Source organism: Amblyraja radiata, chromosome 14, assembly GCF_010909765.2.
Source record: "Amblyraja radiata isolate CabotCenter1 chromosome 14, sAmbRad1.1.pri, whole genome shotgun sequence".
NCBI classification, from domain to species: Eukaryota; Metazoa; Chordata; class Chondrichthyes; order Rajiformes; family Rajidae; genus Amblyraja; species Amblyraja radiata.
The window spans coordinates 10,215,718-10,235,809 of NC_045969.1; the positions used below are offsets into that span (position 1 = coordinate 10,215,718).

The 20,092-nt window shown below is 38.2% G+C and overlaps 1 protein-coding gene across 2 annotated transcripts in view; it reads right to left on the reverse strand.

Moving 5' to 3' along the window:
- Positions 1–20,092, reverse strand: part of ttc3 (tetratricopeptide repeat domain 3) — a 77,786-nt gene that overhangs the window by 39,111 nt on the left and 18,583 nt on the right. For both annotated transcript variants that reach the window (XM_033032504.1, XM_033032503.1), the window contains exons 8-22: positions 15,984–16,087; positions 14,161–14,223; positions 13,626–13,680; positions 11,672–11,831; positions 11,437–11,488; positions 10,651–10,798; positions 9,705–9,857; positions 9,093–9,173; positions 8,559–8,671; positions 6,868–6,994; positions 6,144–6,266; positions 5,827–5,928; positions 4,935–5,027; positions 1,053–1,117; positions 69–205 (exon numbers count right to left, since the gene is read on the reverse strand). In XM_033032504.1, the coding sequence (XP_032888395.1) occupies positions 69–205; positions 1,053–1,117; positions 4,935–5,027; positions 5,827–5,928; positions 6,144–6,266; positions 6,868–6,994; positions 8,559–8,671; positions 9,093–9,173; positions 9,705–9,857; positions 10,651–10,798; positions 11,437–11,488; positions 11,672–11,831; positions 13,626–13,680; positions 14,161–14,223; positions 15,984–16,087 (1,576 nt within the window). The remainder of the gene's footprint in view (positions 1–68; positions 206–1,052; positions 1,118–4,934; positions 5,028–5,826; positions 5,929–6,143; positions 6,267–6,867; positions 6,995–8,558; positions 8,672–9,092; positions 9,174–9,704; positions 9,858–10,650; positions 10,799–11,436; positions 11,489–11,671; positions 11,832–13,625; positions 13,681–14,160; positions 14,224–15,983; positions 16,088–20,092) is intronic.

A 20,092-nucleotide genomic window follows, 5' to 3' on the forward strand; every position in this document is an offset into this window, starting at 1 on the left:
TATGAAGACATGTAACAAGTCTTAGATCATTAGGTGAAGCAATTTTGAATCAGGTATCGACTTCTTACCAGTTTTAGAATTGGTTTCTTCAGTTTTAATATTCTTTTCAACACTTTCTTTACTTTGCTTTTCGGCATTGTATAGTGATGCTTTTCTTAATTTTCTTGTTTGTTTACGATCTTCTTTAATCTTTAACTTCACAGCACTAGAAATATAAAACAAATCAGATTGAGTAACAGTGACAGACACAAGGACTGAAGTCAGAAAACAGCAAGCAATGGCTATTTGATGACTGGAGTTCAAATGAGGAAACAAATCAAGAAAATCAATATTGAATGAGAGCAAATGGTAACCTGATTAAGGGAAAGCCCTGCAGACAAAATACTTAATATGTTCAAACCCATTTCTATTAAGGGGAAATAAGTGGATGAGTGGAAGATATTTAACTTTGAAAGTGTTAATACTGTGAAAATTGTGTCATTTAACTATTTCTGATTTATGCGGGTATTTATACAAGCTAAAGTTAAAAAAAAAAAGGGCAACATCACCAGTTTATAAATAGATGGGAATCAAAGTCATGCAATCACATTTAACCTGCACAATCTGTAAAATAGGAAAATTTACCGCTTCCTTTTTCCCAGCTGCTGCCTAAACTGCAGAGCCTTCCCAGCATTTCCTGGTTTTATTTCAGATTTCCAACATTTGCAGCTTTTTGGGGATTTTCATTATCCAATGTGTAACCTTTCAACATGATAGCAGATAAACTCTGTGAACTTGAGAAATGCACCAAGCTCAGGTTTAAAAACATCTGCACTTTATTTCAAATGTCAGGTGACAGAAAGTCAACTCTTTATCATCAAATACTTTAATGGCAGTGGGTGTTGAACATTTACGCTTAACCATTGGGCATTTTTCAACCCTCTGGTGAAAATAAATAAGGGAAGGTAATGGGGATTTGTAAATAGGCTGCAAATTTCTATTTACAAATATATTTAAAACAGCACTGTAAGGAAAATCTACTCTGCAAACTGATATGAAAAAAAGAACATTACCTTGAGCATTTCTGTTTAACAACTGTTTTCAAAGATCCTTTGTTTTTCATTATTTTAGTCTCAAACTGAAAAAGCAACACATTTAACATTTAGCAAGGACAAAGATGTTCATTATTTTAAATTAAATTGTGGGTGTCCATCATTTCAAAATGCAATCAAACTTCAAAAAATGTTAAAGCAATGTTTTGTTCCTTTAATTATTACATATTAAAATAACAAAGGTTTTTAATATACCATTTCAAAATGGTAATTGAAACCTAATGGAGACATAAAAGATTCCAAGAAATCGACAAATTAAATGCCAAGAGCTGGGTAATCTAGAAGCAGAAGGTATAATCTCTAGATAAGCAGCTGGCAATTTAAGATCAAATGTGAAATGTCTTCAATGAGAAGACTGTTAATCTTTGGAATTCTCTGGTCCAAGGGGCGTTGGATGTTCAGTCACATGCTCAGTATTCAAGTTTAAGACAAATAGATACTTGGACAGGAGAATTAAAGTATCACAATAATTGAAAGAAATGAGAGAGAGAGAGAGGCGTCAACTGATTCTCATTCTGCAGTTTCTGCCTGAACTGAATATATCCAGTATTGTTCTATTTTAGATTTCCAATATTGGTCCACTTTGGATGTCCAGTATGTATGCACTTTCATAAGGTCAGCTATCTTTTCATGGATCACCTATCCAAATGATGGAGAAACCTCCTTAGTATTGTCAATGGTGGCACCAAGGAACTGGCAGACCACAGCTGTACCTTGACAGCAATGTGAAGAGTCACCGTAATAGGAACTTGCAAAAACAAGAATTGCTAAAAATTACAGCTAATGTCACCTGTTAATCTATTTTCAGTTTGCCTTTGAGGTCTTTCATCTTCAGCCACTATAATACCTGGGAAAGACACAAAAAGCTGGAGTAACCCAGCGGGACAGGCAGCACCTCTGGAGAGAAGGAATGGGTGACAATTCGGGTCGAGACCCTTCTTCAGACCCTAAACGTCACCCATTCCATCTCTCCAGAGATGCTGCCTGTCCTGCTGAGCTACTCCAGCTTTTTGTGTCTATCTTCGGATTAAACCAGCAGTTGTAGTTCCTTCCTACATAATACCTGGGATCTCTGTTTGACTGTAGTGTTAGGTGATGAATAAACTGACGAAGAACCAATCATTATTTTGGTTTATTTATATGGTTCCTCTGGACTAACTCTGGAAGATTCTAGACAATGCCCCAAATTGGAAAATGGCCAACCAGCTGGCAGAGTTCTCAGAGGAAACAACTAGGCAACAATTCCCCTTTTCCAACCAATATTCCAATGAGTCTGGAATGAGATATTAGTCAGATTGAGTTAGGATGGCAGATTTCCTTTCCTAAAGGACATTGGTGAACCAGATGTTTTGGATCTCTTTATTTCAGATCTATTTCACTAAATTGATTTAGTTGCCCGAGCTCGCAATCTGAGGTCTGATCTCATATTTCCTGCTCATTAAATCCAAGCCTGTGGATCGGTGGTTGAGTACATTAAGACAATACTGCACTCCTTCCCATTCCTTTCCCTTTATCTTTCCAAAATCTTATGTTTTTAATCTATAACTTGCACTCTCTCCCCACCTTCCCCCCTCTGTGCCCACGCGTGTCCCTCTCTGTGCCCCCGCGTGTCCCTCTCTGTGCCCCCGCGTGTCCCTCTCTCTATCCCCCTAGCTCTCTAGCCGCGCCTGCTAGTTGGGGACTATGCGCGAGTGGATACGGCGGGGCATGGGGTAAAAGGAGTGAATGAATAATATTAATATAATATCAATTGTGGCGGTTAGTGTGTGTGTGGGTGGCGGTTTGTGTGTGTGTGTGTGGTGTGTGGTGTGTGGTGTGTGGGTGTGTGTTTGTGTGTGTGTGTGTGTGTGTGTGTGTGTGTGGTTGGTTAGTGTGAGTGTGAGGCCGCATGCCGCCCCAGCCCTCGCAACCGCGCGTTGAGAGGACAAGGACCCAACGGGTCCCACTTGGTCTAGTTGATTATAAACCTGAAACATTAAAAGTCTCTCATTCTACAAATTCTGCCTGACCCAAGTAAGTCCACCACAATTTTAATTTCAGATTACCAGTATATACTTGTACACTCTCATAAAGTCATGTATCCCTCAATGAGACTGAAGACTGCACAAACCAAACAATTCGCACAATCCATCATTTTAATCAGTGGATGCAAGATGAAATTTGGGCTAAAGAACCCCCTCACTTCCACGCCATGTCCATTTCTGAGGCCATTGGGATAATGCCAGTTTCATACATACCAAAGTTGGTGCTCAAGAAACAACACTTGTTCTATGTTCCTCAAAACTGCTAATTTCCCCCAATTTTGCCACAATGGGATTATTGGGCAGCCATTACAACATTACCCCATGGCCACCAGCACAATCACTGGACCTGTATAACCCAAGACCTGGATGAGAGAGTTGTGGAAAGTGGGGGGGGGGGGGAAAGCGAGTTAAGAAAAATATAACCAGCATCCAAGGTTTGGTTGCTTATTTGATTCTCATTGGTTTTGTTTCTTCTTCTGGGAGGAGATATTTTGCCACCAACTCTTCACTCAATGCTAAACTCATTTGCTGATATAATTAATCCAATAGCCTAACAATGAGTAAGATCTTAAGAGTTCAATAACGTAATTGTTAACTACAATAGGAGAAAAGGAACTTATTTTACCAAAAGTGGTACAAAGAATAGCTGCACAGATTATAAACTATGGCATTACTTTGATATTCAGTCATAAATCCCATGGAATCAATGATCATTTGTGGCTGATCTGGCACTCTGGTGTCAGGATAACAGCCTCTTGAATGCCACAAAAACTAAGGAGATGATTGTGGACTTTTAGAAGGGCTTAACATCTGAGGATGTACATGCCACTGGAGATAAACGGGACTACTGTGGATAGAGTGAGCAGCTTAAAATACCTGGAGTCCACATCAAAGAGGATTTGGCATGGACAACACACACTGCTGCACTGGTGAGTAAGACAAGGCAGCGCCTTTACCACTTCAGGCAGCTGAGGAAATTCAGAGTCTCTCTGAGGATCCTTCAGTGCTTCTACTCTGGGGCTGTAGAAAGCATCTTGTCCGGCAACATATCAATCTGGTTTGGGAACAGCTCTGCCCAGGACAGGAAGTCTCTGCAGAGAGTAGTGCGTTCGGCCAAACACACTATGGGAACTACACTCATCTCCCCCCCCCCCCCCTGCAAGACCTATACATCAGAGCCAGCAACATAATTAGGGACCCCTACCACCCCAGCAACGGACTGTTCCAGCTGCTACGATCAGGCAAGCACCTCCACTGTCACGCTGTGAAAACAGAGAGGATGAGACGGAGTTTCTTCCCACAGGACTGTAAACTCTTATCTCACAAGGGACCAATTTACTGTTGTGTTGTCTTTTATTTTTTTCTTTGTAATGTAAATACTGATTCTGTTCTATTGATTTTGCACAATCTGCAGGCATTGCCACTTTCATTTCACTGCACATCTTGTATGTGTATATGACAAATAAAGTTGACTTGAGAAATATGAATCAACAAAGCAGTTGATGGTTAAGATTTCTCAGCAGGGAATACTATTCAAGTCACAAAAAAACAAAACAAATGATGCTCCAGAATAAATTGCAAGATCAAAAACAGAATACAATGGCTGAACAATATTGAAAAAATTAATGATATTTTGAGAGGTAGCCAAACTTCAGGTATCCCATTATTCTTGGTAGGCTATTGCCTTACTCTTTTCTGTAAACTTAATTGTGATTAAATAAAATGACATAATTTCTCCACATCTATTATTTCTACTAAAATCTTTTTGTATGGGAGTCACTCTACTTTTTTAAATGAAGCAATTTGATACAATTCTTACCTCACATTTCACAAGACCTTTTGAATCATATATTACAAGTTTAGAAAATTTCCCTTCACAATCTGGAGTGAAACATGGGCCTTTGAGAAATTCCTTCAAAGAAAACAAAATGCTTAAAAAAATCCAAAACTAAATACATAACATTGCTCTGCGTAACTCTTGACAGCTACAATTATGTAAATAATGAACTGGTCAAACTTGAGCCAATCTGATACCCATGCAGTTATAAACAGCTGAAATTAAAATAACATTAAACTATATGGGTGGTACAGTGGCGCAGCTGCAGCTTACAGCGCCAGAGACTCAGATTCAAAACTGGCAATGGGTGCTTTCTGTACAGAATTTTTACGTCCTCCTCGTGAGCTGCCTGGGTGTTCTTCGGGATCTCCGGTTTCCTCCCACACTCCAAAGATGTACAGATTTGTAGGTTAATTGGCTTGGATACATTTTTAATTGTCCCTAGTGAGTGTGGGATCGCAGCTTAATTTATTTTACAACTAATGCACCCACATCCGAACTTCGGTATATTCAGTACATCTGTAAAATCAACCTACATTAAACTAAACCAAATCTGAAAAATAAAATAAATTGGCCTGAACTTTGTCAGTGATTAACTTGCTCATGTCAAAAATTCCAATAATAATTTATAACAATGTTAAAAGTACGTAGATAGGAACTACAGGAAAGTCTCTAGGATTTCCAGCAGTACTTAGAAGTAAAAAGATTGTGCGGTAAAATTATACAAAAGTGTTATTATAGTGAATTTAATCCATGGAATATATTTTTGTTCCAATTACAGAAAAACTCAACTAGCCATTTGCCCATTTTGTACAATTATATAGTATCCACTTAAACGTAACTATGGCTACTTTCATTTATAAAGTAAACTAACCTTGTCATTTTTATCTTCAAATGATGTGGCCTTCAATTTTTTCCAGCAATTGATATGGTACTCTAAACGGCACTGTAGGATGCATACTACTTGAATAAAACCCTGGCATGCAAAACAAGATGGTAATAATTTTATGAGCTGTAACATTATTTTTTACAACTATCAAGGCCGTTTTTATAGGATGTCTACTGCTCTGGCCGAGTACAAGAACAAAAATGGCTATTTGATAACTGTCAATAAAATTCATGCAGAAAAGTCCAACTTTGAATTGCTTTTAAAACATTGTACAACTGCCACTTATACATAAAACCAATTACCTTAAAATCTGGGTCTGAGAAATAAATCTGGGCCTTAGAATGGCCTTGGCAATGTTGATAGCGGCAGATTGCATCAGGTTGTGGAGGGAATTGACACCTCTCTATGTATTCTTCCAATAATGCCTGAGATAAAATTGTACAATTAAAAGACAGAATAACAAATACTACATGGCAGAATGCTGAAGTGTGGAGGGTCAGAGGCAACTTAGTGGTTAGACACAAAACGCTGGAGCAATGCTGAAGAAAAGGAATATGTGACCCATCAGACTTAGTGGAGATGTGCATTTACCCTTGAAAGTGAAAGGATATGTGAAGTATGTGCCTAGCAAAATATGTAGAATCCTGGGATTCAGAGGCAGAGAATACAAAAGTTTAAAAAAAGTATAAAAGTAAAGAAAACATCACAAACCATCTCAATGCATTACACAGTAATTTTTAAATCAAAAATAAAAGGTGAGATTCAGGCACGAGGAAACATTAAGACAAATATCAGCGTCTTGATTAAAATGTTGAGGTGTCTTAAAGTAAAAAAAAAAAAAAAAGCTTGAAAGGAGTTGCAACAGTAATACAAGACAATTATTAATTTAGAAAATTAAAAATATGAATACAACTGACAAAATGACACAAGGTTTAACAGCCACATAACCTTTTCTTGTTACTATATTCTTTGAAGGAATTACTGGTTACAAATGAAGACATAAATAAGATCTTTAAAATGTGTTACCTTTAACTTTTCATTTTGTGTTTCTTCGATAACAACAGCTGTTGTGGGCCATGTTAGTATGCCAGGTACAATCTTACGGTTTATCATAAGTAAGGATTTAGTGAATGGATCTAAAGCATCGATAAATCTGGGGGGAAACAATGGAAAAGGGAGAGGAATTATCAGAGATAAAATCAATAATGTGTGTTCCTGTATGTTGGAGCTGTTTTCTGAATACTGCATTGAGCCTTATTCTGAATATTGGATTGAAATTTAACCCTTTAAGCTCCAGCAACATTCTGGTAAATTTGCACTCTTGCTCCTCTCAGGCTTGAAGGTCCCATTCCAAAAAAAATTACCACATTACGCTAGATGAAGTAAAGCCAAAGCCTTTTGAAATTGAAGGATAACCTCAAGGGTAATTCAAGTCCTTGGTATAAAGGCCAATGTTTTATTAATTCAGTTGATTGCTTTTTTGATCGTGGACACTCAATTTTAGTGTTCGGGGTACCTCTCCACACTATGTCCCTTATCATAATGAAAATATCCTGGTTAGTTTTCATCAAAGCCGAAATTAATAACCCAACACCTTCATATCCCCAAATCTGGCCGTAGTTTTACTCAATTTGTTTGCAACTACCTACCTGCAACATATTTACATCACAAACCGTCTAATTGCATTTCACAGTATTTTTTAAATCAAAAATAAAGATTCAGGTACGAGAAAACATTAAGACAAATATCAGCGGCTTGGTTAAAATGTTGAGGTGTCTTAAAGCAGAAGTAGAGAGGCAGAGGGGCTGGAATTTCAGAGCTTGAGAACCAAAGAATAATTAAAATCAGGGACACATAAGCAGCTGTAATTGGAGGTTGAACTGAAATTGTTGCGGATTTTCTCCTTGGAGCAAAGGCTGCCGAGAAGTAATTTGATGGAGGTGTACAAAATAACGAGTTGAGATAGGAAAGGTTTTGAGGGAAGCTATTCCCATTCGTAGATGGTTCAAAGTCTATGGGTGGAGGTGCATAAAGATTACGGCAGAAGATACAAGGAGGATGCATGGAATAAGTATTGTTATTCAGAGGGCGGTTAAGATTTAGAAATTTACTGCCTCCGTGGAGAGTGGCTCAGAATTAAAGCCTTTAAATGTAGTATTAGGGTGCCACGGTGGCGCAGCGGTAGAGTTGCTGCCTTAGTGCTGGAGACCCGGTGTCGATCCCGACTATGGGTGCTGTCTGTACGGAGTTTGTACGTTCTCCCTGGGTTTTCTCCAAGATCTTCGATTTCCTCACACACTCCAAAGACGTACAGGTTTGTAGGTTAATTGGCTTGGTAAATGTAAAAATTGTCCCTAGTGTGTGTAGGATAGTGTTAATATGCGGGGATTGCTGGTCGGCACCTACTCGGTGGGCCGAAGGGCCTGTTTCTGTGCTGTATATCTATACTAAACTAAAATTAGTTAAACAAGGGAATATTTTGCAGGTATATGGGAAAGAACATGGAATGGGACTGAAGGGATGCTCTACCAAGAGTTTAATAGTATGAATGGCCTGCTTCTCTACTCTGTTAACTGTGTGAACACTGAAATGAGAGATAAAGGGTGAGTGATACTTGACATATATTGGAACACAGGCAGGGAAGTTTTGGAAACGTCAACTTTTGGGAGGCTCCATGTTTCTATTATATAATTCTGTATTAAAAAATATCTAGATACCTGTTCTGCTGAAAGTATGCTTTGCCAAGTCCATAGAATGCCAAACAATCAAGCCTTTGCTCTGGAAACCGCTCCAAGATTTTATTAAATTGATTTTCAGCCTCAGTCAGCTCCTGGTCAAACAAACAAAAATCAGTGGCTCCAAAAAAAAGCCAGCAATAGAGATATTTAGAATGCCAATTATATATTGGCAAGTTTCACAGAAATAGGTCATAACCCTTCATGTCTGTTTCAGTTAACCCTACTCTCAGGACTAAGCAGTACAGTAACAATCAATATTTTGTTTAAAATATGAAAAGCTGAAAAATGAATTGAGCAATGGCACAACCATGCAATCATTACCAGAAATTAGTGGAGGGGGGGGAAGGGCAGGTGGGAAGAAACATAAACTCTAATCTAGGCAGTCCATTGATTAAAGTTTATGCGTCAGAAAGTCATGGCAACTTTATCACAATGCCTCGCATTTTAAAATTGCTCATTTATATCAATAATTAAGAACTCACAAAACTAAACATCTTAAATGATAGTTCTCACCTCAGGCTGTCCAATGCCAAGGAGGGCAGAGGCATGACCATAGATTATTATCACATAGTCCATGGTGGACAAAGATACTTCCTAATAAAAGACAAAACAATGAATGGCTCGATGAAATGAAGATGCAGATTGTAAGTACATTTGATGAATTAACATTTCCAGTTTGCGCCTTTAATTATTAATTAAAACTATAAATGTCTGGTGACCTTTATTTTGGTTTCAACAAAGCTATCCCCAAAATAAAGTTTTTAGAAATAGTTGAAGGAGTTGTTTAGGTAGGGATTCAGCTCGGACAGAATAATGCCAAAGGCCACTGTTTTTCCCTTATATCATTTAATCACATACAGCAAAGATTTGATCAATACTGAAGACTTCTAAAAAAGGCTCTACAGCTGGTAAAAGAATCAGATTGCAATGGAAATCAAAATATCAAGCTTCCACAACAAACAATGTCAAAAACTATATATCATGCTTTGTACAAAGGGACACACCTTTCTCCCCCACTACCTCCAACCAAGGTAATGCCTTCTACATATTTACAAAATGAAAAGCAAATAAAACTCCAATCCTTATGAAGTTTAATTAAAAAGAAAACATAATCAGTCAACCAACCTCAAGCTTTTCTGGATTCACGAACTTCAGGACCTGAAAGAAGGCACGTTCAGCATTGCGGGCTCGCTGGTCCGATAAGGCTACATGTCCATCTTGAATCAGAGATGTCAATTTGTCCATTAAATTATCTGAGCTGTTTAAAGGCGTTGACGTCTAAAAAAAACAATTTCATATAATTGTAGGCACCTTCAGCATCATTCAAAACTATGGGTTCTTTGCCACAGTCAACATGTACCGGGCAATCCTCTGTTCAAATGTACTAGGCACAAAAACAATAGAAGTAAAGTTGCTTTCCGTAATAAAGAATTGCTCTGTGTATTATGCGCTGGAAAACATACTATGATTTAACCACCGTCAGAGGCACGAAGCAGCCGACCTATTTAAAATGACTGCCTATATTTCATGTATTAATAGTGCCATAATCCCGTACGACAGAACTCATTTTAGTAAAAATAAAAAAAGCTGGTGATGCTTGAAATCAAAAATGAAATACAATAGAACATAGGTTTCATGTGAGAGGGACAAAGATTTAAGGAGATGTGCAGGACAATTTATTTTTTATTTTTTACAGAGGATATTGAGTGCCTGGAACGCGCTGCTGTGGTTGGTGGTTGAGGCAGATATGATAATGGCATTTGAGAGACTTTTGGATAGCCACGTGGATATGCAGGGAATGGAGAGATACAAATTATTTGCAGGGATACAAGAGATGGTCTTGACATCATGCTCTACACAGACAATATGGGCTGAAAGGCCCATTCTTGTGCTGTACGGTTCTATGTAAAACAAAGAAAAAGCAGGTGAGCCATCTTTGTAGGATGTTGGCTGACAAGTCCAATATTTCCAGCACATTTTTAATATAGCTCATTTTAGGTACTGCAACCAGATTCTGAATCAACACATTGATGCTATTAGCACTTAGCAATGTTATATTTAAATATCTTACCTTCTTTGGCCGTGGTGACAGATGACGCTTTAAAACATTTCTTTCCTGGTTCCTCTTGGACTCAGTCTTATGATCTCCACTCAGTGGCCGAGTGGACTCATTCTTATGACATTCATTTACAGGTTGAGTGGCTGATTGGGATTGCTCTCTGGAAAACAAAGGTTTATAAAACTATACAAATAAAATCCAGACTTTTATTTGATGAGGTGGTGCCTAAATAGTAAATGTGTCACAGACCAGGGCACTCAAATTTGAAGTGACAAACGAAGGATGTGAGGAAAAGGTTGTCCACTCAAGGATGGTTACCGACTGGGATTCATTGTATGGGGAATTGGTGCAGAGTCAATTAGAAGTTTCAAAAGAGAATTAGATGAGTACTTGAGGGAAAATAAATTGAAGGGTTCCCGAGATTCATTAATAGCATCTCCAGTATTTGTAGTACAAAACACAAACTCCATACACTTTGAGCGTTGATGAAACAAGAAAATCCACTCTTAAGGTTCAACAATGCAAGCAGTCTCAGGCTAGGGTGGATTTTAAAATAATTAGAATCACAAAATGTGTTGGTTAATTGGTTTGCTACAAGTATCAATTGTCCCTAGTGTATGTAGGTAAGATAGTGTTAAAGTGCGGGTATCGTCGGTCGGTGCGGGCTCAGTGGGCCGAAGGGCCTGTTTCCGCGCTGTATCTCTAAACTAAAAAATTAAATTGATATCTTGCCAAATTTTATTTCAGCTGAAGAAAAGATGGTCTACAATCTACATCACATTACAATTTCACACTTACTTTTTGGTGCTTAATTCTTTCTTTATTGTATCAGTCTTTAGTTTCTCAGCATCTGAAGGAAATCATATTAAAAAGAAGAATTGCGCTATAAACCCATACAAATGATATGTAGATTTATAAAACAATTTAAATATCAAATATCAATGGTGAAATTAAAAAAAACAAGTCAGCAGCAGTCTTTTCAGAAAGAATTGCTAATTGACACTTTTTTTAAACCAATTAAAAGAATGGTTACTTTCATCCTGCAGTCTTTTATGGAATTTTGATTTCTGCTGAATTAAATCCCGAATTCCATCTGGATCGCTCCTGCATAATTCTTGAGCCTTGGCATTAGCTTCAATAGCATGATTATGTTCTCCCATCGAAAACAAGGCATCGCAAAAGCGATAATGACCCTGCCAAATTAAAATAAGGATTCAAAAAACGAAATTGGAACCTAGAATCTTTTTGCAATAAAAGACAAAGGTAAACAATATTCAGTTACCGATCAGATTATGTAAGCATGTAAACTTGCCATTTCTTTAATGTGACAAACGTTTTTTGCCTTTTTCATGTATCTGTACAGTGTGGATGGCTCGATTGCAATCATGTATTGTCTTTCCACTGATTGGATTGCACACAACAAAAGCCTTTCACTATACCTCGGTACACGTGACAATCTAAACGCAACTCAAGATTGCTAACAAACTATAACTAAAGTGAGATATTTTTAATTTATGTAACAAATATATTTTGTTCTCTTACAGGAGGGGTTGGACAGACTTGGCTTGTTTTCTCTGGAACATCAGAGGTTGAGAGGAGACCTGGTAGAAGTATATAAAACTTATGAGAGGCATAGATAGGATAGACAGTCAGAACCTTTTTCCCAGGATAGAAATATAAAATACTAGATGTAGCTATAAAGGCAAGAGGGGCAACATTTAATTGAGATGTGCGGGGCAAGTTTTTTTTATGGAAGATGGTGGATGCCATGAATGTTCAGCCAAGGTGGGTGGCGGAGGCAGGTACAATAGTGGTATTTTAAGAGCCTTTTGGATCGGCACATGGATATGAAGGGAATGGAGGGGTATGGATCATGTGCAGGTAGATGAGATTAGTTTAACTGGGCATTATGTTCAGCACAAACATTGAGAGCTGAAGAGCCTGTTCTTGTGCTGTGCTAATTCCTATGATGCACAAGTCCAAGAGACTGCCAGCCTAAGGAACGTAGGTTTGAGAGAGCAATACTTTTTATGTCATTTAAGAAAATGAGATTTCTTATTGAAATACAGGTTAGTACTTATAAACGTCAAAGCGAATATAACTCCACTTCCCAGCAATGGCTCACAACTCATCGTTGAACCACCTTGCTCCTTTCACACAATACCAACCCTCCACACTGAACTGTGGAAGAGTCACTTTGTCAAAATTATGCCAGGTCTCCGGCTTTCAGGTTACTAGTATAGCAGCAAGTCCGAGAATTTGCTACTGAGAGTTCCTGGTACAGCAGCTCAAAACAATGGAGAGGGTTAATGGTTTGCAGCAGCTTTCAATATGGATAATGCGGTAATTACCTTTTTAGGTGCTAATTACACATTAATATTTATATCTGGGGAAGCATCTTGGGCATTAAATGAGGTACCATCTATGCAGGCACGTCAAGGTCATGTGGCATGCTTTAGATAGTTAAACTATGATTTTATTTGTATATACTGAAATAAAGCAAAGTGGTCTTGAATTAAATGGTGTTATTCAAAGTTAGATGAAAGGCATCAATTCTGAGAATTGTAAACATCACTATCGTTAAGGATAATTTGAAACATGACAGAACCATGAGATTTAGCACAATTATCCTGCAAGTGAAAAATCATTAGAGGTTACAACCAAAACGTATAAATAAAAGGCTCTAATTGTCTCTCAAATACATAATCTATCCATACTAATCATGAACGGTATCAATAAAATTGGAATATTATGCAAATATAATAAACATCTGAATTAGTTCACTGTGTTTTGCATATAGGTTTCTGTAATAACATTGAAGCATACATTTTCATATACATTTGTTCTCAATGAACCATCACATGAAATTTGAGAAGTATGATATGAAGTGGGATAAGATGATAAAAACCTCAGATGTTTTTTTGGGGGGGGTGGGGGGTGGGGGGAGGAGGTGGGTGGGAAATAATGTGCAAACAGAAAAAACCCACCTTCGTCCAAGCTGGTTTCAAGATTATGGCTCTTTTTCCATCACCAAGAGCTTTTCTAAGAAGGAAAATAGAAATATTTTAAATAACCTATCAATTGAAAATATAGTTACGATAAAAGTGCGATAATTTTAACGATAAACAATTTTATATGAAACAAAAATAATTCAGATTATCGGAGGACACTGGATACTGGTAGGCACTACTTTCCACAAGATCCATCATTGGCAAGAAATCAACACCAGATGAAGTGGAAGGAAAAATGTTGGCAAAGTAAAGAGTTGCACAAGTATTTGACGTAGTACAATAAATTATTATACTAGCATGTTTTGTAATTCAACAATATCAAATACAGGTCCACCACCGATTTTCCAGTAACTGGTGGTCCGGCACCTCCTTTAATCCAGTCAAAATCAGTGGGGTTCTCAAATACGACATCCGTACCTTGTACCCAATATAAAAAATAAATTAGCATTACCTTCTCGTTATCTGCAGACAAATGAAAATATAACTATGTCATAATCTTTCTCATACTTACTTGTAATTTTCAATACGAAAAAAGCAGAGCGCTCTGTTTCCATACAGTATTTCATTGTCAGGACTGAAACATATTGAAAATGAAAGCACGCCTTAATTCATGGTTTAGAATGATACAGCATTGAAACAGGCCCTTCAGCCCTACTCATCCACACTGACCATGAAGCCTACCTGCTATAGTCTCTTTTTTTTTGTTGCATTTAGCCTCTATTCGTTTCGTATCTATGCACCTGCCTAAAGGATTTTTAAACACTGTAATTTTACCTGCCTCTACTACCTCCTGTAGCAGCTTGTTTAATATACCCATCATTTTCTACGGGAAAAACCTGCCCTTCAGATTCCCTTTACATATTTCTTCTCTTGTCTTAAACCCATGTCCTATAATTTTAGATTCCCTACTACTGGAAAATAAACTGTGATTATCTATCCTATCCTATGCCACTCAATATTGTACAAGATCATACCTCCTATGCTCCAGTAAGTACAATCCCAGCCTATCCAATCTCTCCTTCAAACTAAAGCCCTCCAATTCTAGGTAACATCCTAATGAATCCCTTCTGCACTTTTGCCAACATTACCATATCCTTTTCCTATTGTGGTGGCCTGAACTGCACAAAATATACCAGGTGTGGCCTAACTAGTGATTTGTACAGCTACAACATAACGTTTCAACCTTTGTACTCAATACCTCTGCCTACGAAGGCAAAGAAGCTAAACATTTTCTTACTGCCCAACATCTATGTTGCTATTATCAGGGAGCTATAAACTTTCACCCAAAATCCCTCGTTGCACAAATGCTCCTGCTGTTTATTGTATGTGCTTGGCCAGTATTAACTGGCGCAAAATGCATTACCTCATACTAGTCTGGATTAAATTCTGCCTACCACTGCTGAGCCCATCTTTCCAGCCGATCTATGTACTTCTACATCCTGATGCGACCATCCTCGCTATCAACAACTTCACGCAGTACAACATCTCTGTGGTACATACATCCAGTTAGAAAAACAACCCTGCCCCACCACCACGACAATTTGGGATCCAGTTTGCCATAACAACTTGGATCCCATTTTCTGACAAGGTGCCCATACGGGATAGTGTGAAAAGCCTTGAAGACCATGTTCACCAGGCCTAGTGCCTTGCATACATCAATTTTCATGGTAACCTAAAAAAAACTCAAGATTCGTGAGGTGGGATTTCCCATGCTCTAATACATGTTGACTTCCTTGCTATACCAAGTCAACATAAATCCTACAGCTAAAAAAATGCTTTCAACAGTCTCCTTATCACTGATGTAAGACTCCATCTTGTAGTTTCCCGACTTAACCTACCGCCATTATCAAATACGGGAACAATGTTAAGTACCTATCAATCTTTCAGTTCCTCTCCCATGGCTAATGATGCAAAGATGTTCTTCAGCTGAGAAATGTACTTGATTGAAACACACAACAACCTGATGGCGCTTGGTAGGGTGAACCGTGTGTGAGAATCTAGAACTAAAGGTTTCTGTTTAGAACAAAGAGACAAAATGATCTCAAAGAACTGTCTTTGGAACTCTATTCCTGAAAGGGCAGTGGAAGCGGAGTATTTGAATATTTTGAAGTCAGTTTGATAGATGCTTCATAAGGAGTGAAAGATTACTGAGGAAGGTGGGAATGATAAATTGAGGTTACCAACATATCAGCACGATTTTACTGCGCGTCGAGGGCTCAAGCTACCTTCTCCTGCTTCTAACTTAGATGATTGCATTTGATACAACTAACAATCGGCACAATTTAAGATGCAGTTGAGGTGAATGTCTCAGCCCTTCCTCTGACATTGACATACCTTAAATCAATTGCCCTGGAGTATAACTTCACAGCAGCTTCATAGTTCTCCTTTTTAAATTCCTTGTTTCCTCTCTCTCTGCAGTCTTCGCTTTCCAGAAATGACTAACAGAATTGAGATTCTCATGTTAAACAAACGTAGAACATTAAAGAAAATATTATGTTTTCCCCATATTTAAAATCATTACCAGCATTCCTGCTTTATGCAAATATACACTCCAGATTAAGTCTTCAAGTGTTTTTTTTGGAGACAATAGAAATGAAATATCAAATTATTACATATTTGATGCATATATTACACTGCCCTCCATAATGTTTGGGACAAAGACACATCATTTATTCATTTGCCTCGATACTCCACAATTTGAGATTTGTAATAGGAAAAAAAATCATATGCGGTTAAAGTGCATATTGTCAGAATTTATTAAAGTGATTTTTATACATTTTGGTTTCACCATGTAGAAATTATAGCTGTGTTTATAAATATTCCCCCCCCTCCCCATATTTCAGGGCATCATAATGTTTGTGACACATGGCTTCACAGGCGTTTGTAATTGCTCAGGTGTGTTTAAATGCCTCCTTATTGCAGGTATAAGAGAGCTCTCAGCACCTAGTCTTTCCTCCAGTCTTTCCATCACCTTTGGAAACTTTTATTACTGTTTATCAACATGAGGACCAAAGTTGTGCCAATGAAAGTCAAAGAAGCCATTATGAGACTGAGAAACAAGAATAAAACTGTTAGAGACATCAGCCTAACCTGATACTTACCAAAATCAAATGTTTGGAACATCATTAAGAAGAGAGCACTGGTGAGTTTACTAATCGCAAAGGTACTGGCAGGCCAAGGAAGACCTCCACAACTGATGACAGAAGAATTTTCTCTATAATAAAGAAAAATCCCCAAACACCTGTCCGACAGATCAGAAATACAGGGCTTACACCACTGGTTCGAAGCAAAAATAGGATGGCCAGGTTACAGTTTGCCAAGAAGTATTTAAAAGAGCAACCACAGTTTTGGAAAAAGGTCTTGTGGACAGATGAGATGAAGATTAACCTATATCAGAGTGATGGCAAGATCGAAGTATGGAGGAGAGAAGGAACTGCCCAAGATCCAAAGCCTACCACCTCATCTGTGAAACACAGTGGTGTTATGGCTGAAGGTACTGGTTCACTTATCTTCATTGATGATACAACTGCTGATGGTAGTAGCATAATGAATTCTGAATTGTATAGACACATCCTATCTGCTCAAGTTCAAACAAACGCCTCAAAACTCATTGGCCGGCAGTTCATTCTACAGCAAGACAATGATCCCAAACATACTGCTAAAGCAACAAAGGAGTTTTTCAAAGCTAAAAAATGGTAAATTCTTGTGGCCAAGTCAATCGCCCGATCTGAACCCCATTGAGCATGTCATTTATATGCTGAAGAGAAAACTGAATGGGACCAGCCCCAAAACAAGCATAAGCTAAAGATGGCTGTAATACAGGCCTGGCTGAACATCACCACAGAAGACACCCAACAACTGGTGATGCCCATGAATCACAGACTTCAAGCAGTTATTGCATGCAAAGGACATGCAACAAAATACTAAACATGACTACTTTCATTCACATGACATTGCTGTGTCCCAAACATTATGGTGCCCTGAAATGGGGGCTCTATGTATAAACACTGATGTAATTTCTACATGGTGAATTGAAAATGTATAAAAACGGCCTTTATTAAAATCTGACAATGTGCACTTTAACCACATGTGATTTTTTTCTATTACAAATCTCAAATTGTGGAGTACAGAGTCAAATAAATAAATGATGGGTCTTTGTCCCAAACATTATGGAGGGCACTGTATGTAAATCTAAATTAGATCTCAACAGTCCCCCATATTTAAAAAAATGCAACAACATTGGAACTGCATTATATCAGGATTCTTTTTTTAGGGTCTTCACTGTGGTGGATGATGTGGTGGATATTTGTGTTACATTTTATTGTGTATTGTGTGTTCTTTTTTATTATACCTCTGCTGGCAAGTTCATTTCACTGCACTTTATTGTGTATGTGATGAATAAATCTGATTGATTGACTTTGTGTCTCACCAAAAACATTTTGCCTTGTAATTCCACTGCACACTAAGCAGCGTGTTAGCTGCAGCAGTGGCCACCCATGTTTAAAAACTCTAAAGAACAATTGACTGCTGGTTCCATATTGATGGAACCTCATATATGTCATTCAATGTTTCTTCTGGATTGTATAGGCAAGGTAATTGGAGTGCTGTGCATCAGGATGGAGGAAAGAAAATGCATGAGGCCATCAGTTGGGACTTGTGATGGGATGGGATGTGATCAGTTGGGACGGGTGAGGAGAAGGGGGGGGGGGGGTGGGTGCAGAGGAGGTAGTTGGGAGGGTCACAAAGTGCTTTATGAGACCATGGTTTATGCAAGAAGGAACTTTGCAACTGCAGGGTTGGAAACGGGTGTGGGGTGAAAGAAGATTAGAACCAGGATGAGGGCATCGCCCTCCAAGATAAATTAATCATTTTGCTGAAAGGCATCTCAATCCGATGCTTCACTGTTGAGAACATGACAGTGTTCTCAACAGCTGGGAGTGCCCAATGACAGATACCCAAAACAAATGGATATGTTGCATAAGGAATGATATAATCTCGTGCACGTCAGGGACACTATAGTGGTTCTAGTCAGCAAGTTCCTGTAGAATTTTTGAAGTGCCACAATTCAACCTAGAATTTCATACCAGGGAAAACAGAATTCATTTTCAGTTGAATGATGCTTAAAAACCATTATGCATTCAAATTTCTAAGCACTTGTTTTTGTTAATACATGTTAATACAGGATTGCATGTGGGCAATCAGCCGTGATATAATTTTTGAGATTTGCTCATGTCAGTCTCCTCGAGCACTGCAACACCCAAACCTTTGTGTAGTTTCATAAGCAAAGTGCCAGATTGTGTTATACTCGGTAATCATCCAGGAGAATAGGATGCATTTGAGTTTATTTCAGAATTATGCTTTTAAAAGTTTCTATCCGTAATATATGCATCCATAGAAACACAAAATGTGCCCCTTAAAGACCACTTCATAACAATTAGTGGCTTTGTAGGTTGAATTTAGTCGATACTAAAAATTATTGCATAGGTGAGGTGATCGGATACACATAATGGCGGAGTAACTCAAAGTGGGACAGGCTGCATCTCTTGAGAGAAGAAATGGGTGATGGTCGAGACTCTTCTTCAGACTCAGGCGATCGAAGCTCTGCACACTCAGACGGAAAGCTCCTGACCGAGTTTTTGGGTGAAGCAAACAAAAACAGCCAGCTACCAGGTAACTGCCGAATTCACCATCAAGCCCAGAGGGCAGCAATATGACCAGACAGATTTGATCTGCTGTCACCATTTTTTGCAATTATTTTACATTTTAAAAAGCTTCAACCTGAACATTAATATTTAAACCAGTAAATTCACAATAATTGTTGACTTGCATCCAAATTTTTACCTCAACCTTATTTTGCAATATAAAAAATCTTTGTGCAAATGAGGCCAAATACTTTTGTAACTTTGTCAGTGCCAGAAACGTGGCAAATCTTTGTGTACTTTGCGTATTGTATGCAAAACAAATACTTTCACTGTACCTAGGTACATGTGACGGCAATGTACCATTGAATCATTGAATATTTCAATAGGTTTCTTAATAAAAAGGGTTCACAGATATATTCCAAAATAAATGCAATGAAATAAAGTACAATGCTTCCTCAGCAATAATGTCGAAGTAGTGAGGTATGAGAAGGTCACCGTTCATAGCAAAAGGATTTGAGTATAGGAGCAGGGAGGTTCTACTGCAGTTGTACAGGGTCTTGGTGAGACCACACCTGGAGTATTGCGTACAGTTTTGGTCTCCTAATCTGAGGAAAGACATTCTTGCCATAGAGGGAGTACAGAGAAGGTTCACCAGACTGATTCCTGGGATGTCAGGACTTTCATATGAAGAAAGACTGGATAGACTCGGTTTGTACTCGCTAGAATTTAGAAGATTGAGGGGGGATCTTATAGAAACTTACAAAATTCTTAAGGGGTTGGACAGGCTAGATGCAGGAAGAT